Source organism: Varanus komodoensis, unplaced genomic scaffold (assembly GCF_004798865.1).
Source record: "Varanus komodoensis strain SLA01 unplaced genomic scaffold, ASM479886v1 scaffold8, whole genome shotgun sequence".
In the NCBI taxonomy this organism is placed as follows: Eukaryota; Metazoa; Chordata; class Lepidosauria; order Squamata; family Varanidae; genus Varanus; species Varanus komodoensis.
Window position 1 is genome coordinate 1,130,707 of NW_025336481.1, and position 24,083 is coordinate 1,154,789.

A 24,083-nucleotide genomic window follows, 5' to 3' on the forward strand; every position below is an offset into this window, starting at 1 on the left:
CAGACAGTATATAAGAAATTATAAACAAACCAATAAATAATCAACCAGGACAGAAGGAGCTCAGCCCCAGCCACAGCCCTCTCTCCTGGATGCCTCCTCAGGCTCATGGGGAAGAGAGCACGCCTGGCGCCCGGCGCCCAGGAGCCCCTACCTTGGGTGGTTTCGCTGTCCCGGATCATGAAGGAGCCAATGGCGTTCCCAGGAGCCAGCAGGTATCGGTCGGCATCCTTCCGGCTGATGCCTTTGAAGAACCACCTGCAAGTCAAGGCCAGATGAGTGAGCAAACTCGCCCACAGCCGTTCCCTGAGCGGCTCCATCTCCAGGCGCACCCGGGCGTGGATCCCCAGTGTGCCCGTGGGTCCCAGGAAGGAATATTTGACCACGGCTTTGCATGGCCAAGGTGTTCCAGAGAGGAGACCAGCTTCGGCCCAGAGCAACCTTCCCCGAGCGGGGCATTCGCAATGTGTCAGACGACAACTTCCATCGCCCCCAGCCAGCACAGGGGGTGATGAGGGCTGTAGTCTGACACACCCGGAGGCCCCAAGAAGACTACGGGTGCTTGACCTAGTTTAAACAGCATCTTTGTAGGGACTTGCTGGAGGGGGGACAGGCGACCCCAGAGGGCGGCTGCCACCCGGGCACCTGTTTTGGCACCTCTTGCGGCCGGTCCTCAACACAGAGAATTGATCCGGGAGCCTGGCTTGGGCCTTGCGGGACTAGTGGGCGTTTCACAGAAAGCTGCCCGCTGGCTTGCCATCCGCCCTCCCCAGCGGGGACCCTTCCAGATGTTGCAGACCACCACTGGCCATGCTGGCAGGGGCTCATGGGTGCTGGGGTCCAAAATCCCAGGGCAGACCGGGTTGCAGAAGTCTGAATGGCAGGGCCTCCCCAGGGCTTCAGTCTGGGACCCTTCCCAGCCCCCCGGGGGGGCTGGGGACTTTCTGCCCTCTGGGCTTGTGGGCCAAGGCCCCTTCTTGGTTCACACAGCAGACTCGAGGGGGGCATTTATGCCATGTGTAGAAGCAGCAGCATCTTCTGGAAGAACGGGGAGCGGCAGAAGGATCCAAGTTGGAGGAAGCTGCCCCGGACCAAAGTTCTTCTCTTCTCTTGAGGTTCGTGGCCATGCAAACCTGGGTCCAAGGAAGCGGGACACACAGCTGCGCCATGGGGACGCACTCGCTCTTGCACGCCCCGGGCAGACTTACTCTTCCGTCTCCAGGGTGTTGACCCTGGCCACGTAATTGTTGGGGATGTACCCTTCGTTCCCAGTCGAGAGCAGCCTGGCCTTCCACCACTCGCCTGACCTGCGGAGAGAGAGGGGCAGACAGTGAATCGCAGCGCCCCGTGGCAGCTGCGTCTGCGTGGCAGGTCGGAAGGTGGATGCGTGGCGAGGGACCCACTGGCTCTCCCGAAGCCCTGGCCTGTTTCCAGCCTGATCTGAGGCTATGAGCTTGGACGGGGATTCATTTCACCGCCGTGCAGAGTTGAACTATGGAGTCCTTTCGCGCATGGTGTGAAGAGGGCCACTGCTCTGGGTGGCTTTAAGAGGGGCCTGACCCCCTGATGGGGCAGCTCCTGAGGACCCCGAGTCCGGAGGGCTCTGTGCTGCTTCCAGGATCGCAGGCCAGAGGCTCCTCGGTACCAGTTGCTGCCGGGAGCACCGAGGGCCCTGTGGCACTCGTGGCTTGCCCCCGGACTTCCTGCTGTGGCAACTGGCTAGCCCCCCCCAAATGGCCGGCTGAAGGCTGGGAGCCCCTGGGCCGACCCAGGGCGGCGCTCCTCCCATTCTTCTGCTTGCTGGAATACGGCCAGGGCTGCTTGTCGCCGTTGCTTTACAGCATTTCCTCCTCTCACAAGCCATCGGACTGTTTCATGACAAGCTAAGCTCTGCACCCCCCGGGACCGCGAAAGCCACTATCAGACCAGCGGGGGCAAGTGACGCGCCAGCCTGCGCCCAGAGGTGGATCCTGCGAGACGCAGCGGCGCATCCGCCTGGAAGCCGCCCTGCACCCGTGCCTGGGCAGCGGTCTGGATGAACCTCAGCAGCACACCTGCGGATCGACAGCCTTCTAAGCCACAGGCGGTCAGCCCCACGTCCCCGTGAACCCAGGGAATGGTGGCTCTGTGTTTTCGACATGTATTCCCTCGTCCCTGCTTCTTCTGCAAGGAGCCCAAGGTGCTTTCCACAGACCTCCTCCTCTGCATGTCATCTTCACAACAGCCCTGTGAGGTGGGTCAGTGATTGGCCCAAAGTCCCCAGTTCGGGGCCCAGAGCCTGGCTCTCCCAAGACCAGCACTCCAAGCCCTGCACCACACTGTCCTCAAATGCAACACCTTAGCATCATCCCCATACTTGCAGATGTGTTGCACTACAGCTCCCATCATCCCCAGCTATGCAGCGTTCCGACATCAGGAGGGAGCTGGGCCGAGAAAGGCTGCCTGCCATGGCAAATTCCCGGGATTCTTTCGAGGAAAAGACCACAGCGGAAGCCCCGCAGGGTGGGCCACGGCGAGGGGCGACTCGAGCTGCAGCGCGTATCCAGACGTGTACAGACGTGTCACCCCGGACTTGAACGAGGCCGCCTGAGAAAGCGGTCCCACGTGGGGGGGCGCTGAGCTCCACACGCCTCCATCTGTCCTCCTCCTCTTGGACTGCAGCACAAAACGCAGATGGTTCTCCCACCCGCTGACCCGAGCCGAGTTAAGCGCTTGGGGCCAGACTGTCGGCCAAGGCTGTGGCACAGACCAGAGCAAAAACGTCTTCGGAGAGCCAGTGTGAATTACAAGTGAGGATTACAGGCCTGGGGCTCAGCAGGTCCAGGTTCTGGTCCCCGCTCAGCCACGGAGGGGCCCCTTGCGGACTCTCCACCCCGTCTACCTCACAGGGCTGTTGTTGTGAGGATCAGAGGAGAGGAGAATGGTGTTAGCTGCCTTGCAAGGAACAAGGCACACTATAAATATCGTACATAAATAAAATTGGGGGGTGTGCGTGCAAAGAGGAGTAAACTTCTGCTGGATTTGCAACACGGCGTCGCTGCATTGAACTAAAAGCAGGCAAAAACAGCCCTGCGAGGTTGCCTCGAGACGCCCAAGGGACGGGGTGCTGGGCAGGGCCTGGCACTTACCTCTCCAGGACTTTGAGGTGCTCTCCCTTCTGGAAGCTCAGGTCTTCCGCATGGATGGCGTCGTAGTCATACAGGGCCACCACGAGGAAGTCCTCTGGCCGGGCGGAAGGAGACAGGAATGAGGGTGCAGCCTCAGCTATCCAGCGGGCCCCGGGAGCCGGGGGCCCCTCCGCTCGGGGGACGGGCTGGTGCCGGGCGGGCGCCCACACTGCCCTCCCCTGCAGGCGAGCTTCTCCAGGCTGCTTCTCCCTCAAACGAGAACTGTTGCTGCGGCATCGCCTGCACTTTGACGTGATCCTGCACTGGCCCTTTCATTCCTCACAAGGCCCAGGAAACCCCCCACGCAAGCCCACCTGCCGCGTTTTCTTTGCTTACAGCAAACTGGAGCACGGGGGCTCTGCTTTCGACCCAGCGGATCAGGCTGAGGTTGTGGGGAGACACGTTACCCCTTTCCTTCTTGTGCTCTTTTTCGGGTGCAAATTCCTCCCTCGCCCTCCCCAGGTAACCCTCCCCAGGTGAATCGTGCCTTCAGAAAGGGGCGGCTCGGGGAAGAGAGTCGAGCACCTTCCCTGCCCCCAGAGTCCACTTTGCCAATCAAAACTGGGTGCTGCATCTGAAGATTAAGACGAGTTCGCACAACCTGTGCGGCCCGAGCCATCCCTCCACCGGACCGGACCGGACCGGACCAGACCAGACATACCGTCATTTCCTTGGGGCTGAGGCACTCGGGGAATTTTGCTGCCCTGGGGTGGCTGGGAAAAGAATGGAAGAGAAAAGAATCACTCTGTTGTCCAACCAAGTTATCCTCGCAGAATTTTTAAACTGCACAGGCCTCTTCAGCTCTGCAGCGCACTTCCAGATGAGCTTGACTACAACTCCCACAATCCCCAAACTGGGGGATGGTGGGAGGTGTGATCCAACTCCTCCGGAGGGCGGGCTGTTCTGTGGCTCCTGCACTCATCACGGCAAGGGCGCTGGGATGATATGCAGCTGTGTGTGGTCCAGAGCTACAGCTTGTTCAGTTGTTGGAAAGGGGACGGACTTCTGGGGGTTGGACTGCACAGCATCTGCAGGGCACCACGTTACAGAAGGGTGCTGTACATGGTCAGAGGCACTCTTGTTGAGCAGGATTTTTTACAGCTCCCTCCTGAACGGGACAACTTCTGGAGCTGAGACCTGCTTCGTACCAAGGCCTGTTCCACAGGCAAGGAGGAAACACCAGAGCCTCCCACCGGTTCTGGCCTTGCTGGTGGGGAAGGATGGGGGATGTAATCCAACACTTCTGAAGGGCAGTAGGTTGGAGCACAGTTCAGTCAGGATGCCGATGACCCTCCAGTCTCAGACGGGACGGCCATCTCCACCTCCGCGCCCCCTCCGCTTTTGGCTGCATGGCTGAGGCACTCCAGAAGGGGAGTGGCGAGAGGCGAGCACCCTGGGGTTGCATCGCAGACCCTCTCTCCCTCCTCCGAGGTCACCCTCGCAACCTCGGAGAAGCAGCCGGCAAAGTTCCACGCATGCCGGGCAATCCAAGTGCCGATTCCCAGCTCTGGCTGGAGGTCTTCCCGTGCTCAGTGCCGGGGAGACCGTACGACCCCTTAGCTGGCTCTCTCTTACTCTCTGTGGATTACGTTATGCTTGGAGAAATCGCCCCACCCTTCCGGCAAGAGACCCCCCTGCCGCTGCACCCGGCGAAGGACCGCTCCTTCAGTCCCCTCTCCCGTCGCTGGACTTACTCTCTTGATCGTGGGGTCTGTCACGTAGTGGCCATCGACACCGGTGCCTGAATTCGTCCTGGACACCTTTCCATGCATGCCCAGCTCTTTGGACTTTAAGCAGCCCATTCTGGGAGGAGAGAAAGGGAAGAGAGAGAGCGATTCCTGAAACCAGAATCTGGGGGAAAGAAGAAACTACTCACGGCACGTTCATTTCATCCATGCTGCCGACAGGACCTCACTGAGTTCTCTGCCCAGAAAAATTGCCACCCAGGGCCTAGAGGGCCAAAGCTTTGGTTTTACTCCCCTGCTTTTTCAGTGGTGCATTAAGACACTCCCTCCCACTGCAGCCCCCGATCTCGGCTCTGAGCGGAACAGTGGTAGCTCGGCTGCCCCAGCAGCATCCCTGGATAAGACTGGAAAACCCCCTGCCTGGAACTCTGGAGAACCTCTGCTGCCAGCCCACCTTGGCACTCCGGGGCCAGAGGGGCCAGGGGTCTGCCTGCCGCCACTTATATTCCACCAGGGTGATGTTTCCCAAGGTATCTTTGCCCCCCCCCCCCCAGCAGCCCTGCGGAGTCCCCTTTGTCATTCCAGCTAACGCAGGCGTGTCCGACATCTTCCGGAGGGGCGAGTTACATGCTCCAGTGGCAGGGGGCTCAGTCTTCCCCAACCTGGAGCCCCCAGCTGCGTTGGACTACAACTCCCATCTCCCCAGCCAGCATGGCTATGATGGGAGCTGCAATCCAACAGCAGGCCGGCCATTTACAGCTGACGGAACGAACAGAATTGCGCTTTGGACTTGAACGGCCAGCAGCATCTTGGGCAGGGCGGGGCTGGGCTGGGGTCTCCCCAGAGGTCTGTTGTGGGAACAGCTCCTTTCAACCCGCTGGGGGTGTCCAGCTTCCCACCCCCACTCATGTTCCAACTGCTCCTCTGGAAAGAAACACAAATATAAGGAAACCCAGCCCTGTTTCAGCGCTCCTTCCAAAGCGATCCAAACCCAGGCAAGGGCTTGGCCCCCAGGACTTCTCACCGCACTGAGCATTTTACCCCTGGAACTGGGGCCAAGATGGCTTGCTGAATTCTCCTGAACTTGGCTTCGAGAAATATCGCCGTCTGCCGCCAACGCAGTGGCTGGGCGTGCACCGTAAGTCCGCACTTGGAGCTGCGCAGGGTGGTTAAAATGCCAGAGGCCTCGCAACGAGCCCAAGCAGACCATCGGGCGCAGTGTGGGTGGGTTACGGGCCGCTTCCCCCAGTCCTCGCAGGAGCACCCCGGGAGCACTGGGGCTTCGCTCCCTCTACCCACAAGCCGTGGACAGCAGCAAGGCAGGCTGATGCGAGGCGGCGAGGTCTGCGAGACAGGGAGAAGGGGCTCCCTTCGGTGTGCGGCTTCGATGCAACGTGCTCCGCCTGCTTGCTAACTCACACATTTAGCCACTGCGCTGACAGCTGTCAAATCCCTCCACATTTCCTGCAAAGCCCCCGTCCATGCTCTCTTGCCGCCCAAAGCAGGCTCTGCGGAGAGAGCTTTCTTGCAAACGCCACTCAGATATCTAACTTATTAGCGTGCGTCGTCAGCCAGAGAGGAAGCAAGCAGTCTCAAGAGATGCCGGCGGGCGACCGGGTGATTAAACCCTGCAGGCGCGTTTTTACTGTCCGCCAGAGCCCATCGGCTGCGGCCTTTCCCTCCGTGTGTCTACAAACCCGCAGTGCAAAAACCGGCACATCTGTATCTGCTTTGCATCTGAGCAGCTATATTTTCTTATCTCCATGCAACCCGAACAATGACATTTTGAAAGTTTCAAATTCACGCTCCATCCATGCTATGCAAGCATTGTTAGCACAGGCAAAGCAAGATTAAAAACAAAACAGAAACACCTTTCGACAAAGAGGAAACAGGCGGTGCTCCCACAAATGTTCTTAGCAAGGACGTGGTGCAGGCAGGACAGTTATTTTTCTCATAAATGACCAGCACTGCCAACACTCCAGCTTTGCCAAGCGAGTGAGGAATCTGGGATTGAAATCCAACCCCTTCGCACAGAGAAACATAGCACTTCAGGCATCTCTCCGATGCCTTATTATTTTGGATAAGAAGGCAGGTATTCATTGCACTTAATTTTAATAAACAGGGGAGGTATTCAGTCATGCAAAGGTATGTCCAGAAGTGCTGTAGTCTAACAAGGGCTGTGCCGCATGATCCTGGAACTCTGCCCATCCAGACAGGGGTTATGATCTTGGGATGTCAAACCAGCTTTGAGTTTGCATTGTGCAAATAGGGTGTTTACTGACGTACATGGTGTTCCGTGGAGTTTCAGCCACATATGCAATGTGCCACTAGGGATGTTTACTCAGAACTAAGTCCCAGTCCAAATGTGGCTTGCTTATTTATTTATTAGATTTATATCCCGCTTTCTTCTTATAACAACCTCAACACAGCTTACATCAGTCTTTTGCTGCTTATCCTCACAACAACAACCCTGTGAAGTAGGTTGGGATGAGAGTCTGTGACTGGCCCAAAGTTACCCAGTTGGTTCCATGGCTGAGCGGGGACTCGAACCCGGGGCATCTGTGTCCCAGTCCCACTCTCTTCACCACCACACTGGCTCCTGGGACTGCAGCCACAATAACCACATGGATCATGGTTCGTACACCTGAGACCCCACCATCCTGTTCCGGTGCACACAACCACTGGCCAGGGATTCTTGAGAGGGTCTTGCATCTTTGGACACCCACTGAGCGCTCCACAATGAGAAGGTTTTTGAGGGGAAGCTCTTTCAAAACCCCAAGCTGTTGGCAGGGTGGCCTCGGGGCTGCCGTGTAGGCACTGCGGGCCACTGGATGCGTGGAACGCCGGGCCAGCTGTCCCTTGCGTCTGACGCAGCACTTTCTTGCTTTGGGCTGTAGCACAGAACCCAGGATCCTGGCACAAAACCAGTGCAAGCCTTGGGCACCGTTTTGGAGGCAATCTGAGTGTGAGTGCGTGCGATGGGGGTGGGTGACCATTTCCCACAACTTTACCCCTGGCAAAGTCATTTTCGCACTTTGGGTGGTGGCATAAAACTTGCGATTTGTGGCACAAGGCAGGCGCAGAACTTGGCACAGGTTTGAGAGTGGTGTGTGAACGTGGGTCTGGCCGTGTGTTAACTTTGTTGTTAGTTGCAAAGTCGTGTCTGACCCATCACGACCCCATGGACAACATTCCTCCAGGCCTTCCTGTCCTCCACCATCCCCTGGAGTCCACCTGAGCTCACACCCACTGCTTCAGGGACTCCAGCCAGCCACCTCATCCTCTGCCGCCCCCTCCTTCTTCTGCCATCAATTGTTCCCAGCATCAGGGGCTTCTCCAGGGAGTCCTTCCCTCTCATGAGGTGGCCAAAGCATTTGAGCTTCATCTTCAGCATCTGGCCTCCTAAAGAGCAGTCAGGGTCGCTCTCCTCCAGGACTGACTGGTTGGGTCGCCTTGCGGTCCAAGGGACTCGCAGAGTCTCCTCCAGCACCACAATTCAAATCCACATTTGATATTTCAGTCACACTGAGACGGGGTGACAGCACAAACCACAGCGCTTGCAGAACAAAACTTTGCTATATGTCTGGAGGAGTTCTTAGAGTCGGGAGTATGTCGTTCCACAGGGCCATCCTTCCCAGTTTGACTGGCGGGGAAAGATGGCAGTTGCGGTCCAACAGGTTTTTAGAACTCTTTGGAAGGCTGCCCTGGGATTAGACAAAAACCAAAAAGCCGGGGGATCTTAGCGAATACAGGATGTAATAGCTCCTCTCTCCTTCAAGCTGCTTCAGCCTGTCCACCCAGACCAAGCCAGCTGAGCCAAGAACCACCCGACTATACCGCAGAGGATTCTGGGATGTACGCCAGGTGCACGCGCAGGGCAGGGCAGCGCCAGGTGAGCCTGCTGAAATTCATTGTGACCTGGCTTTGTGCCAGGCAGGGGGAGCCCAGGAGTGGTGGGCAGGTGGTCCTCAGGGAAAGAGCCCCCCACCCTTTGAGTGCAATCTTTGAGAACATGAACTCTGACGCCTTCTAGCGACCACTTTTGAGATCCCATGGTTCCATCGAGAAAGCTCAAGGCAAAGGGAAGGGCTGTAGCAGCCCAGTGGTACAGCCCCTGCTCGGAGGTTGACTGTCCCAGTTTTGGTTCCCAGTGGCATCTGCAGGCAGGGCCCAGCATGACTCCGGCCCCAAGCCCCAGAAAGCCAACACTGCCGGCCTGTGTCGACGGCACTGGGCTGCCTGGACCAAGGGGCTGGCTCCAGCATGGATCGTGCCCTCAGCTGCTCTGTCCTCACAGCAGCCCTGTGAGGTAGGCCAGTCTGCGGGGTCATGGCTGGTCAGCACAGGCCCAGCAGCCTTGAGCGGCGTCCCCCAGCCTGACCCATACGCTGCACCGCCTCTGAGCAGGCAGGCGCCTGGGAGGCAACTGAGAACCAGGAGGCTCAGTTCCTAGTTCCTGGGATTTCCCCCTTAGCCCCTTCCGCATAAAGCGCCCTCCTCAGGGCCCTCGGAGCAAGACCAGAGAGCGCGCAGAAGGGCTGCGCCTTTCCGCTCTGAATCAGCAAGGAAGCGGCAGGAGCGGGTTGTGGCCTCGGGGAGGGGAAACTGGCGGAGGCGCCTGGCCGGCATCTGTCGCCATGACACTGGATGAGCAGAAGGGAGAGCCATTTCCCCAGGCACCCGCGGCAGGCGGCGGTTCCGTAAAACTGGGGGCATGTCGTGCTCTGGCCTCCCCAACACGCATGCGCTGCCCGGTCCCCCAGGGACCGTCCACTGGCCACGTCCAGAGACCCTGCCAGCGGGGCAAGACCATTAGTCAGCCCCAGCAAAAATAAAAGCCAGTGTGGTGTCGTGGTGAAGAGCGTTGGACTGGGACTCGGGCGATCCGGGTTCTAGTCCCGCTCAGCCATGGAGCCCACTGGGTGACTTTGGGCCAGTCACAGACTCTCAGCCCAGCCTACCTCACAGGGTTGTTGTTGTGGGGATAAGATGGAGCAGGAGAGATGATGTCAGCTGCCTTGAGCCCTTTGTAGGAAAAAGGCAGGATATAAATCGGGAAGACCGCCAGAAAAGCCCTGCTGGATCTCTTTGCACAGCAGACAACCAACTGCCCACACGGAACGGCCAACGGCACCCTCTTCCCCATGTTCCCCAGACAATGGGGTACATGGTCATTGTGCCCCCAGCACTGGCGATAACCTGCAGCTATCAGGACTAGCAGCCTCCGACAGCCTCGTCCTCCATGAATTTGTCCAACCCACTTTTAAAGACAACCAGAATTGATGCTCCTCACTCCATCTTGTGGAAGTGAGTTCCACAGTTCATAGAATCATAGAACAGTAGGGTGGGAAGGGGCCAAGAAGGCCATCGGGTCCAACCTTCTGCTGGTGCAGGACTCCACGTCCCACCATTTCACACTCTGCTCAGCTCTGAAGAACTCTTTCCTTTACCACCACTCCGCTTCATGGGGTGACCCACCTGGGGGTCAAGCATAATAAGAGAGGCGGAAAAATGTCTCCTATTCATTTCCCCCCACCTTGCACAATTCTGGAGACCTCTATCGTGTCTCCCCTTCCTTGCATTTTTCCTAAGCTAAACTCCTCGCAGGGGAGTTGCCCCCTTATGCACTTTTCCCAACATTTACTGGTGTGCGGAGCAGAACTGCACACAATATCTGAAGTGTGGCGCGCCAGCGTCTGTGTGAGGGCAGTACAACCGTGGCGGGTTAGTTTTGAGCAGAAAACAACCTCGTAACACCTTTCCTAATTCTGCCTATCCCAGTTTGCTTTTTCACGGGGGCTGTGTACTGGGCAGCGGCTATGAAACGAAGAGTTTTATGGTTCCCGAAGGCAAGCAAATGTATTTCTGTATCAAATAAATTAATAGATAACCCAAACACACACACACACATAGAGCCACAGAGCAGCCGTGCTGGTCAATGACAGGGACTTAAAAGAACCCCGAAGCCATGAGGGCCAAGGCGAATCCACAGCACGGGGCAGTTTCAAGCAACCCAGAATTCTGTGTCCAGCGGGCTGGTGCAAAATTCGGGGGATGTGAGAAGAAACAGAAAGGTGCCGTCGCTTGGGCAGGAGCTCTGGACATGAGGCCTGCAGGCTGGCTAACCCGGCCTCAAAATGGAAGCCCGAGAAAGGTCTGGACAAGTGATATCCAGATTTCATTCCAGGCATCTCAAGCAATCTGCCCAAAGATAAGCAGCAGGAGAAGTAAACAACGTTTGCGATCAGCCAAAGAACGGAAAGGGCTGCGCTTGCTTCGGGAAAGGGCTGCGCTTGCTTCGGGAAACCAGAATGCCCCAGAAAACCCAGCTTGCTCAAGCGAGAGAACAAGGCCACGTGTGACTGAGCTCTTGGGCAGGGAGAAAGCGGAATGGCTCGGAGGGGAAGTTCCCCTCCAGGCCCCGTGCCGGAAACGTTCAGAGAGAATCCAGGAACAACGACCACAGCCTGGCCCGCTTATTATCTTTCCTGCTCAGACAGGGAGATCCCAGGAGGCTTCTCCCAAAGCAGAGGCAAAAGCAGCTGGCCGGGGATGATGAGAGCTGAAGTCCAACACAGGCAGAGGCCACCAGGCTGGGGGCAGGCGGGGCATAACTGCCAGGAAATATACATCCAGACATTACTAATGGGGGACCGGCAGATGCTCACTCCAGCATAGGCGTGGTGGTGTATCCACCCCAGGCCTCAGCCCGCATTGCAAAGGAGTTGTCCATGGTGCTGAAGCTCCTGCCCTGCTTCCCCCCATGTCCAGTGCCACAAATAGCCCCTCCAAAGTCAGGGGTGGGCGCTGGAGCCACCAGCTTCCCCCGGAAGCCACAATGTCCCTTTAGCTGCTCAGCTGGAGGGTCCCTTGAGCTGTTTTGACACCCATCATTAACAGGCCTCCGTGTGCGATGCCTGCAGTGACCGCAGCGTAAACCACAGAGCTTCTCGACTGCTTGCTAAAAGGTTCCTGCAGCGAAACGGTTACCAGAGGGGTAGCCAAGCAAGCGGGCTGCAGACTCAAAGAAAAGCGACAGCGGCGACAGCAAAAACAAAGCAAGAACGGAAAATATGTTAAAGCGTCCGTTGCAGACTCTAGCCCACAAAACTCACACCACCGTGCGTGTGCTAGGCAAGGCGCCACTGCCGAGTGCCCTCAGTTGTGAAAGCTCACGCACAGAGAGGCCCTGAGCAGAGGCCGGCGTGTCCCCGTATCTGGTGCATCCACCAAACCTGATGCACAAACGAACTGGCTGAAAGTGTGATCCTGCGCACACTGGTGCAGAAACATGCAGTGCTGACGGGAATGCTGGAAGCCCTCAGACCCTTCTGCTAGCCAAACTTGCCTAAGAGTGCACTTGAACCAGTTGTTACTGGTTTTTCGGCGCCAGGTAAAGACCTTTGTATTTAAACATCATTTTAATTGTTAAAACATATGATCTGGCCAGGGCAACTTCTTCTTCCTTCTCTTTTCTCCTCCTATATTATTTATTTACTTATTTTATACTGATAATTTTAATTTTATATTATTATGTTTGTAACTCAGTGTATTTTTTGTATTTTTGTATTTAATGGTAATTTATTATGTTCTATTGTATTTCAATGTATTTTATTGTGTTGTAAGCCGCCCCGAGGCTTCGGCAAGGGGCGGCATAGAAATGTAATAATAACAACAACAACAACAACAACAATAATAATAATAATAATAATAATAATAATAATTTAAGCCTCCAAGGCATCTTAGCCGATTTTGCTGCAAGATATTAATGGGCTGGCCCCACTGAAAATGGTTACAGATGGGACACTGACGCCACTCCAGGTAGGTAAAGTGACTGTTGAACCAGCTTATTATCGCCTCTTCGATCCGGCAGCAGCTTTCCAGGGATTCAGGCAAGGACGGGTCTTTCCATGGCCTGGCTCTTTTGGGAGGAGCTGTGGGGCCCTGGGTGCCCAGGCCCACCGGGCGTATTCCCAGGCCAAGAGAATGGACCCTCCTTTGGGACCTGGAGGGCCTCATCTGCATGCAGGAAAAGCAACAAGTGGTGCACTAGACTTGGCCACGGTGTCCACCAATGATTCAACCTCATCCCAGAATACACCCGCCACCTCCGGAGCTCTACCAGGTTGTATCCTGTGTAAATCTTACTTAGAGTAGAAGCACTGCAACGAGTGGGATGCAGTTAGAGGCACGGTGGAAGCAGCCCAGAGTGCTCCCAGGATCCTGCTTCAGGCCCCACCAAGGGCTGCCCGGGAAGCAGCACATGGGGAGCAAGGATGCGCAGCTGCCCCGGGTGATGTCGGCGCACGCCAGCTCCCCCCACATGGCAGCCCTGCCGCCCTGGCCCACGCTCGGGCTGGGGCAAAACGGGGACGGCTCACGGCAAAGGCCAGACAGCAGAACGGCGGCATTTTCGGTGAGAAAAGGGAAGTGACCTGCTGGGCAGACGCTGGCAGAGGCCCCTTTGCAGCAACGGGAACCGCAGGCCAGCCCTGCCTGAGCACGTGCGTGCAGCAAGACATGTGCTGCTGACTGAAATGTGCGTGCTTTGAGGAAGCCGGTCCAAGGCCGCCTGCCCCACTGTGTGCAGCGTCCTGTCGCTGAGCCGTGGCCGGGCTTCTGCAAGCTCTGCACAACCCCCGTGGCAGCTTTCCAAAGTCTCGGGCAGTGCAGGGTCCTTCATGCATGCAGCAAGCACTTCGCTAGCGAGCGGCACACCTCCCCATCACAACCCAGGTCTCCGCCAGTGCTTCTCACATTAAAAGCGGTCTTGAAAAAGCTTACCTATGCTGCTCCATTAAAAAAAAACGTCCAAACTCTGCAGTTGGGAAATATCTTTATGATCGACGTTTCAAATTCCACAAGCTTTTGAATTCTTCAGAACTCTTCATCGGGTTGTGGGTACAAAAAGCAGACGGATGGGGAAGAACGGGAAAAGTCTAATGGAGGCGGGTTCCTAGTTTGGATTTCTTCATCTTCTGGATTTTTTTTTTTTTTTTGGACTATATAAGAAGATTTCTGGAGAATTTGAAAACATGCACATTTCTGTAACCGTTTGGGGGTTTTTGGTGATTTTTCTGATATTATGGCCCTTCTGTGTGTTGCTTTAAGGAGCACAGGAATGAGATTCCCACAAGGGGAGGCAGGGGATTTGGGAGAGTATTAATGTTCACAGAGGGAAAGATGGACTTGACGTGCAGACACAATCCAGGGGGACGTTCTCCTGCAGAATTTGCACTGGAATGAACAGAAGCAGTGCAAAAGCGGAGAGCCAGGGTGGCGTCGTGGTGAAGAGCACGGGACTGGGACTCAGGCGATCCGGGTTCGAGTCCCCGCTCAGCCATGGAGCCAACTGGGTGGCTTTGGGCCAGTCACAGACTCTCAGCCCAACCTACCTCACAGGGTTGTTGTTGTGGGGAGAAGATGGAGGAGGAGATGTAAGCTGCCTTGAGCCCTTTGTAGGAAAAAGGCAGGATATAAATAGAAAAATAAATAAATAAAAGTGGCTGCCCCCCTGCACAGCCTCTCTGGTTTCCCAGGGGTTTGCCCAGAACTTCCCAGTGGATTGTGCTCCTTCTTAAATACTTGGAAGGCAAGCAGGCCATTTGGATTATCCCTCTTTGGTGCCAAAATGACTGGATGAGGAAATGTCTGTGCTCTGGCAACCTCTGAACTAGATTACTGCAATGCATTTTATGCGGGGCTGCCCTTGAGGACGGTTTGGAAGCAGCAGCTTGTGCAAAATGCAGCAGCCAAGCTAATAACTGGGACCAGAGAGTCCAAACATAAAGCACCAGTTCTGGGCTATTTGCACTGGCTGCCTCTAAGCTCCCAAGCCCAATTCAAGCTCCTGTTTTGACCTAGAAAGCCCTGCATGGTTTAGGGCAACAAGGCTGGCTGGAAAGCCTCTTCCAACCACAATGCACCTACGTACTGGGCTCCATGTCTGAGGCTTTCCTCTGTGCGCCACCCCAAGGGACACTCACCTGGTGGCAACAAGGAGGGGCTTCTCGGTGGAGCCCCTAAACTCTGGAATGAGTTCCCTGTTGAGCCCTGCCTGGCACCAACTTTTATATTTTTGGCATCAGGTTACGACAAAAATAGGAATGCCAAGGCATTCACCAACTCCAAAGAGCGCGGGGTGGAGCAGGGGCAGAGCTCCAGCTGATATTTCAGCAGGTGCAAAACTGGCTAGTTTTAGTCGTTGGCATGTGGCTTTAATGTTTAATTTATAGATGCCAGGGGTTGATGTTGTGTTGTTGTTTTATTTTATATGGTATGCTCTCATATTCAAGAATTGTTTTCACTGCCCAGAGAACGCCAGTGGTTGGGTGGATAGAAACTGGATGGACGGACGGAACGAGCTGCCAAGCGCCACGGCCGGCTGCGACAGGCTGCAGGATCGGACACTCGCCCACGTCCTGGGTTCAGGGTTAGGCTTAGAGTGGGGAAGATTTTCGTCAGACGCTTTGGCACCAACCTAGCCAGGCCTTCCCCAAGCAGATGCCCTCCAGATGTGCTGAGCAGCATGTCCTATCATCCCCAGACAAACGATGGGTTGCACACCTGGAGCCAGCAGGAACCGGGTGGGAGGTGAGCGGAGCAGGCAGCAGCCTGGTTGTGGGGGGCCCCTGCCAGGCCGCTCCCCAGGGCGCAAGGGCAGCTGAAGGACTGCTTGGCCGGGAAGCAGCTGCGTTCTGGAGCCCAGACCGCCCCCCACCCCACCCCACCCCGCACTGTTGCAAGGAAGGCGGGCAGCAGCCCCCAGAGCCGCTCACTGCAGCAAACCGTCCAGGGCTGCCTCTAATGCACTGAACTGAAGCGCAGGGCCAAGCGGCAGGTCTGCGCTTCACGGCACACAGTTTGTACCCTTTAAATCCGCACTGCAGGGCAGGAACTCCGAGTTCCTCCTGTAACGGGTTCCTACATTTCCTCATCAGCTGTGGGGAGACGAGACCAGAGGAACTGCCACAGCCCTTTTCTGGCAGCCCCAAGTCCGCCCTTCTAGCTGTCAAATCATGATCTGATGAAGCAGCAAAAAAGCAGGTGCTGTTTTAGGCTACGTTAATAAAAGTATCTGCTCCAAATCCCATGAAGTACAAGTTCCCCTTTACTCAGCATTGGTTGGGCCTCCTTGGGGGTCCCATGTCCAGTTCTGGGCACCACTGTTTAAGAAAAATGGAGACAAGCTGGGAAGGGTCCAGAGGAGGCAACAACGATGATCCAGGGACTGGAAACAGAGCCCTGTGAGGAGGGATTGGAAGAGCCCGGCCTGTTTTAACCTTGAGAAAATGGAGGGGCGATAGCAGAGCATTCTGCAAGTACCTGAAGGGTCATCAAAGAGAGGAGGGCCAGGATCTCTTCTTGACCATCCCAGAGTGCAGGACACAGAATATCAGGCTCACGTCACAGGAAGCCAGGTTCCAGCTGGACGGCGGGAACAACTTCCGGACTGTTGCAGCGGTACGGCAATGGAACCCATGGCTTGGGGCGGTGGTGGGCCCTCCTGCCCTGGAGGCCTTAGGAGGCAGCTGGACAGCCATCTGGGAGGGATGGTTTAACTGGGAATCCCGCACTGAATGGGGGATCGGACCCGACGGCCTTTTGGCCCCTTCCGCCCTGCTATTCCAGGATTCTGTCAAGTGTGCCGGAAGTCACACGTGCTTGCTGACACTCTCAAGGAACTGTAAAAAGCTGGCGAGACAAGGGTCGGCTCCGCAAGAGCCACAGCGATTAAGGGCTCAGCACGGCGTGAACGAACGGCTGGAGTACGAGAAGCCGTGCGGTTGTCCTCTTGTGGGCCAAGCGGCCCCGCTCCATCCTTCCCGGGACTCACACATTCATCACCCGTTTTGACAGAGGAGGTGTGCTCAGCTCAAAGACCGGAGTGGTTCAGCCTCCATGTGCAGCTGATGGGGGGCAGGGTGGCCACAGAGGAGGACCCGTGGAGGACCCGTTCCTCCCATGCCAGCTGCAGCAGGGGAGGGGTCATGTCCAGGTGTGGGCTGCCAGCTCAAGGGCTGGAGTGATTCTCCAGCTCGGGGCTGGGAAGCGGAGCAATCCAGTGGGTGTTGAGACACAGTCTAGGGGCCACAGGCCCGTTCTGCCCACGTCTGCTTGCATTTTGTCCCTTGCTGTCCTCTTCATGTGGGCATGAATCCCACTGCCTGACGGAAGACCCCTTTCCTCTAACGGCTTCCTCCATGCTGCTCATTAACGGTCCCACTGACCTCCTCCTGGACTCCATCTCAGCTTTTCTGGCCGGTGTTTTGAGTCTGAGCTGAGCTTCTGTTATTGTGGGCTGAGTAACCTCCCGTGACTCGAGGGAGATCTGCCCTCTTGAGTTTCCCATCCAACTTCCTTTACACCAGTTCCCTCTTTCTCGAGAAGTTTCCTGTTTCATCGTCAAACTTCAATTTCTTTGGCAATTTTCTAGTCACACATCAATCAAGTTTGGTAAGACTCTCCCACACTGGAGACATTCAAAACGAAACTGGACCTCCCTCTGAGGGGGATGGTGTGACTTGGTGTCCTGCAAGAGGAGGGGGTCGGACCCGATGGCCTTCTTGGCCCCTTCCAACTCCGCTGCTATTCTATGATTCTATGCAGACGGTGGCCAGTATTCCCCGTCTGTTCAGCAATACTGTCATCTCGCACTGGGTCTCGGGTGCCATTAGAATTAAATCCATGGGCAGCTCCATGATTCCTGGGACTCGTGCATCGGGATGGCTGGGATCCTGCACCCCATCCCACGGTTCACAGTCCTTTAGGGTATCAAGACACTTCCCGTCTTGTGACCAGAAAATCTGGTTCCCAGCCTAAGGGAGAGTCCCTGACATCACCTGCCACTCTTCCTCTCTGATGGCACCTGCCATGGCCCCGTGTGTGTTTTGCAGGATCTCCTCGCCCTCACAGAGGCCATGGCCCAGTGGCGTAACACAACAGGTGTGCAGAAGGTCCCTGGTGCAACCTCACACTTCTCCAGGTCAGGCCAGGACACATCCCCGCCTGCCACCACAGGGACCGGTTGCTGTTCGTTCATGCTGTCGGTGCTGGAAGGGCTGATGCCACCCTCTGTGCGAGGCAAGTTTCTTGGGTCCCCAAAGCATGTCACCAATATTAAATTAGTCTGGAGCTTGGTGCAGTTTGGGAAGGACCAGAAAACAGAAAGGAAGGGGAATCAGAGCGGAATATCTCCATCTGGCATGATTTTGGGCAGATCCCAGCTGTTGCACCAAAACAAAGGGTCAAAATGGCCTGGGCACATAGGATGTGTTTGCCTGGCTCCAAAAAGGCATGAGAGGCACCTTCTGTGCCAGGGAAGCCTCGACACTGGAGAAGTGCACTTGGGTACAGGAATAGGTGTCATAAGTGCAGCCTGGAGAAGAGGAGACTCAGAGGGGACCTGTTGGCGACACACAGGTATGTGAGGGGATGTCACACGGAGGAGGGTAGAGACCTGTCCTCCCCTGCAGAGGAAGGCAAGACGCGCTCCAACGGAGCAAAGCTCAGGGAGCCAAGGTTCCATTTGGATGCCAGGAAGCGCTTCCTGACAGTCAGGACCCCGAGGGTGTGGAATGGGCTTCCACGGAGGTGGCTGAGGCCCCATTGGTGCGGGTGTTCAAGGACAGGCTGGACACGCACATAGTGGGCATGTCGTTAGCAAAGTCAGCTGGAGCCGGGGGTCAGACTAGATGGCCCGGGAGACCCCTTCTGACTTGCTCTGTTTCTAAGTTTCTATTGTAGGGGTGCCACCACTGGAAAAGTCCTGTCTTAGGGGGCCACACATCGCCTTTCCCAAGAAGGGACCAAAAGAAAAGCCTTGGAGGAAGATTTTGTTCCCCGGGCAGCAACATGTGGGAGGAAGCCAAACTTAATGTACACCAGTCCCAAGCCCGCTGGGTATTTAAGAGTACTTGGGATTTTGGAAATGGTCTGGAAGTCCGCGTTAAAATGGGTGCGACATGTGCTACACCCCTGGTTAAGCACATGGGCTTGCCTTAGTCCTCGAATCGGTGCGACTCGTTCCAGCCCTGTGCCCAGGAGGAGTCCGGCGCTGCCCCATTGCGGCCTGGCGCAAAGCCTTCACGACTGAGGGTGGGCCCATGTGCCGCCCTTGGGACACCGGCGAGCAAAGAGGCAGGGGCCGAAGGGCTGCTTCTGACAGAGAAGGGGCTGCAGAAGGCTGCCGGGTGTGCAGCTGGTGTGCGGAAATGCTGCAGCTCCACAGCTCAGTGCGGCAGAGGCTGGGTGCTTGCCAAGTGCCCTCCCATGAGAAATTCACTACCGGTGGAAAGTCTCCAGAGCCAAGCAGGAAGCGGATTCTGTAACGCAGTGATGGCCAGGGTGGTGGGGCCCCACTGGTGATGTCACTCAACCCACATGGCGGGGATTCCATGAGTGGAGCCGGATGGAGTCAGGGGTCAGACTAGATGGCCTGGGAGACCCCTTCTGACTCACTGTGCTTCTATGTTTCCACCGCCTTGTGCTTCCACTGAAATGCACCATCACTGGCACTTTCACACGCTCCCAGAATAGCGCAGATGTGAGACATAATTTACTGATAGCACCACAAGGAGGAAGCAGAGAAAAACCACCTTCTTCCGTGCCCCTTGCAAATTCTGGTGTTGGTCCAGGTGTGCGGAGAGGAACTTTTCTGCAACAAAGCCAGCTTGATCAAAGAGGCCCTGCTAAGCAGGACGGGCCAGAGAGCGGCTGCTGATGACAAGGGGTCCTCGGGGCAGAGGAAGGCCACAACCCCGAGAAACCTGTTGTGAAAAGCACCCACACACACACCACACCGCACGGCCGCTTGCTTACACGGAGACTGGGAAGAAAAGCGCAGCTATTCGCCTCTCTTGCCAAACGGCTCCTGAATCACATCGGGATGGTCAGGATCCTGCGCCTGCTTGTGGCAACATGTTTCAGCAGCAGCTCTGGCAGGGCCATCTCTCCCGAAAAGCTCCAGGAAAGGAAGAGACTGAGCAGGTCCTGAGCCTCACGGCAAGCTGGAGGCTTCACTCCCCGCCAGGGAAGTCCAGCGCCTGAGCTCCAAAGCCACCAGTCACTGACCATTTTATTTGACCCCTTCATTTCTGCTCCTCCGTGGCTGCTTCCTTGCTCCACTGCCCTCCATCTTTCTCCTCACAGCAACCCTGTGAGGGAGGCTAGGCTGAGAGTCCAGGACCGGGTCAGGGTCACGCACTGAGCATCAAGGCCAGGTGAGGAATGGAACCCACGTCTCCAACTTCCAGTCTGGCACCACAATGCACATTTTAACACGCTTTTTTAATCTGCTCTTTAATAGTTTACTGTTTACCACTTTGGAATCTGTTGAGCTGCGGAGCAGGTGCCGGGGTTACGTCTAAATTACCACTGGCCCGCGAAAACGGGGCTCAGCAGATGCTCGAGGCCTCCCTTACGACTCCACCTGTTGCTCTTGGAGGAACGCGTGTTGGGGGGCAGCAGAACCGGGGCTAAAGCCCACCCAAGGGCCCCGCTTCGCCCTGGGGAACTCCAAAGCGCTCACGCGGCTCACCTGCCCAGGTGGCGTCACCGGCCGCACCGGTCTCCTTCCTTCCTCCCTTCCTTCCTGGCGCGGCGCTGCTCCGCTCCCGCCTGTCGGGGCCGCTCGGCGCGGCTCGTCCGCGGCGAATGCCTGCGGGCGCGCAATCCAAAACCGCGCGGCAGCGGCAGGTCCCTGCCCCGCGCAGACGCCGCTCTTGCCCAGGCGCGCCCCGCGCAGCAGGCGCCCGCCCCGGTGCCTCGTCGCCCGCGCGCTCGGCTGGATCGGACCCTCGCCGCGCACGGACGCAGCCAGCCAGCCAGCCAGCACGCGAGCGAGCGAGCGAGCGACTGGGCGAGCAGCGAGCGCTCAGCTGGCGAGACGCGGCGCAAGGGCCGCCCGCTGCCCGCGGCCGCGCCCCCTCCCGGAAGTCTCGCCCGCCGCCCCCGGCTCCACACTCCCTTCAAGGGTTTGTGAGGGGGGGCTCTTTCGGCCGCGAGGCCGCGCCCCCCGCCGGAGCCCCCCCCCCTCGCGCCGCCCCCGACGCCCCTCGGTGGCCGCCTGGGCACGCTTTGGGCTGCCGTTGGAAGGGGCAGGCGGGCGGGCGTGGGGGGCGAGGGACGCGGGGAGGGGAAGCGCGCGGGGCGGGCCCGGCCAGGTCTCTGCCCGCGAGGCGCCTGCGGGCAATGGACGGGTTGGAGGGGAGGGAGGGGCGCGGGCCAGCCAGCCAAGGGGCTGCGCGGATGCACCTAGGGTGGGAAGCGCGAGGGCGCGAAGGGAAGCGAGGGCGGCGTGGCCTCCCAGACCTGCCCGGGCGCCGGGAGAGGGCAGGGGCGGGGGGAGCGGACGCTGCGGGCCGGCTTCCCCGGCTGCGCTGCGGAGGGTCCCGCCGGCCCGCCTTTCCACCGGCGGGCACTGGCCGCGCTGCGAGGCGAGCGTGCGACGGGACCACCGCCTCGCGCCCCCGGGAACCGCGCCGGGACGGGCTGCCTGCGGGGCTGCCCGGGTCGGGCCCTGCTGTGGTCGCCTCTGCAAGGCCCTGGCGCCCTCGGGGCCCCGGCTGGGACTCGCTCATGTTGCGCAGCTGGCAAGGGCCTGGGCGCTTCGCAAGCGGGCGCGGGCGCAAAACGGCCCGAGAAGCGTGGCTGCGGAGTTCCGGGAGCAGCGGCTCCCCCGTGCTGCGCCCTGGCTGGGCTTTGCCTCGGATTCCGTGTCCCATTCCCGGCAGGGCGCTTGAAGGGGGCCTGGGAGCTGGTATGGTGCGGGGCGCGGCGGGACTCCGATTCGGGCGACCCGGGTTCTCGTCCCCGCTCAGCCATGGAGCCGGCTGGGGGGCTTGGGCCGGGCACAGCCTCTCAGCTCGACCGACCTCCACGCTTGTTGTGGTGGAGAGAAGACTGAGCGGCAGGCGCAGAATGACGGAAGCCACTTTGAGTTCTTTAAAGAGAAAAAAGCAGGATATAAATCTAATAAATAAATATAAAGGAGGATTCCAATACATTGACCTGAGCTCAAGAAGCGCAAGAAAGATGAACGGGACTAGAAACCTCATCCTATGCGGAGAGATTGAAGGAACCTGGGGTGTTTCGCCTTGGGAGGAGAAGTTTTGGGTAGCACTACCTGCCAGCTCCAGGTCCAGGCAGCATCCCTGTGTCCATGAGCTACGGGGGGGACAGGGGGTCCCGTGCTCCTGCCCGTGGGACCTGTGGGCAGCTGGGCAGCACCGTGTGGACAGAATGCTGGACAGAATGGACTGTAGTTCTGACCTGGCAAGGCACCTCTTGGGGTCGTCACCCTGAAGAGGGCTGCCACCTGCCCTCTGCCAGCCAAGACCACAAAACAGAAATAAAAGTGTTCATCAGAGTCATGGTTTTCAACCTTTCCACAGCTGGGGGCCGACAAAAACAGGAAAACCACCTTGGGAACCGCTGAGGCAGAAACAGAAAGCACCATACACATAATTCAATATTCTATGTGTTCATTTGCAAGCAATACCAAAAAATGAAATTCTGCAAAACAACCAGAAACTGAGCAACAAAAAAGGTCAACAAAAGATCGAAATGCCAAAATCGGAGCGGCGTGGCTCCCAGCCAGCTCCCACTGAGCCGTCTCTCCCCTCCCTGCCCCCCTCCATGGCACCGGTGCACCGAACGCGAACGCGAGGCCGACCGAGGAAGAGGTGGTGGAACACAGCCAGCTCCTGCGTGAGTCTGTGGCAAGCAGGATGCACTTCCCCTGCCCCACAGCTGGCAGGAAATCCACAGACTGGCCCTGGTCCACGGACCGGGGATTGAAAACCACTGCCTCGGAGGAAGACCTTGCTTTAACGGGGAGAATTTCTGGCTCCCACAAGGGGGCGGTCTTTCCGGGGGGGGGGGGGGTCTCCATTGAAGAGCCTGGAGAGCCATCTCTCGGGGCTGCATTCCACCAGATTTCTGAGCGGTGGGGGCCTCGAGGGCCCCCACCGACCCCTCCAAGTCTAGAATTCTAGGACAATCCAAACTGGCAGGCAGCTCCGATCATTCCTGTCAGCCACTGGTTCTCGTGGGGGGGCACGCGGGCAAGTGGAGGACCTTCTTCCAGCTCATCACACCTGGGCCTGTGCACTGGTGCACGTGTGAAGAGGGGAATTGTGCTGCCGGATTCAAATGCGCTTGGGCAGTGTATCCGATAATTCATCAGGAGAGGGCCCCCGTCGTGTCTGTGCTGAGGTGGAGAATGGCAAAGCAACGCTCCAGACCTTTGGGAAACAACGAAGCCCAGCAGGCCTGCATCAGGCTCGGTTTGGGGTGGATTTTGGGGGTTTCCTGGAACAGGCAAAGGTCTGAACTGCACCCACTCCGGACAAGTAACTTCCGCCTCTCTTCACTGCCCTTCCCACACAAGGTCAAACCTCTGCGATTTCTTGGAGGTGTCGCCCTGTTCGTACAGCAATTGAGCTGGTGTTTAAACCGTGGGTCCAGCTGGTGGGTGGGGTGGGGGCAGGGGGGGTGGGGTTGAACCATAATTCTGCAGCACAAGCAACCGTGGATTCTCGGGGGAGAAGAAAAGAGGAAACTTTTCACTGAACTTCCCTCTTTGGCTTAGAAAACACGCCTGCACTGGAGTACCTGCCTCCCCAGCGAGTTCCATCTTTTGGGCAGAGGTCACTGAACGAGAGAACAACACCTCGAAGTGCCGAGAAGCACAAGTTTGTGTGTGTTTTCCTGGAAGTCGGTCCCTAGGTTCAAGGCCCTGTTCGAGGAAGAAATGTGGAATGGGGCCCTTCTCCCCCATTTATTCTGTGGTTTTGTGCCTGTGTCTTCAGAGTTTGGGACTCCTGGTACAAAATTCGGTTGGCTGCGCATGCTTTCTCTCCAGCGGGAAAGCGCAACAGAGCACATGGGGGCAGCATGTGCCTCCCCCAAAGTTGGGGATGGGTCGGAGGGGCATCCCCAGCTGGTCCAGGGCTCATTGCTCTATTTTTACTTTTTAAATTTATTTTCTGATTTATATCCTGCCTTTTTCCTGCAAAGGGCTCAAGGCAGCTGACATCATTCTCCTCCTCCATCTTATCCCCACAACAACAGCCCTGGGAGGCAGGTTGGGCTGAGAGTCTGTGACTGGCCCAAAGTCGCCCAGTTGGCTCCATGGCTGAGCGGGGACTCGAACCCGGGTCCTCTGAGTCCCAGGCCCATGCTCTTCACCACGACGCCACCCTGGCTGCTTAGCTGTTTCCCATGAGAAGCC

The 24,083-nt window shown here is 57.4% G+C and overlaps 1 protein-coding gene across 1 annotated transcript in view; it reads right to left on the reverse strand.

The window, feature by feature from the left end:
* HCK (HCK proto-oncogene, Src family tyrosine kinase) overlaps positions 1–20,509 on the reverse strand; it is a 33,113-nt gene extending 12,604 nt beyond the window's left edge. Inside the window, exons 1-6 of the mRNA XM_044455466.1 lie at positions 20,388–20,509; positions 4,859–4,967; positions 3,826–3,877; positions 3,126–3,219; positions 1,206–1,304; positions 152–255 (exon numbers count right to left, since the gene is read on the reverse strand). Coding sequence (XP_044311401.1) covers positions 152–255; positions 1,206–1,304; positions 3,126–3,219; positions 3,826–3,877; positions 4,859–4,966 — 457 coding nt within the window. The 5' untranslated portion in view covers position 4,967; positions 20,388–20,509. The remainder of the gene's footprint in view (positions 1–151; positions 256–1,205; positions 1,305–3,125; positions 3,220–3,825; positions 3,878–4,858; positions 4,968–20,387) is intronic.
* Between the last annotated feature and the right edge of the window lie 3,574 nt (positions 20,510–24,083).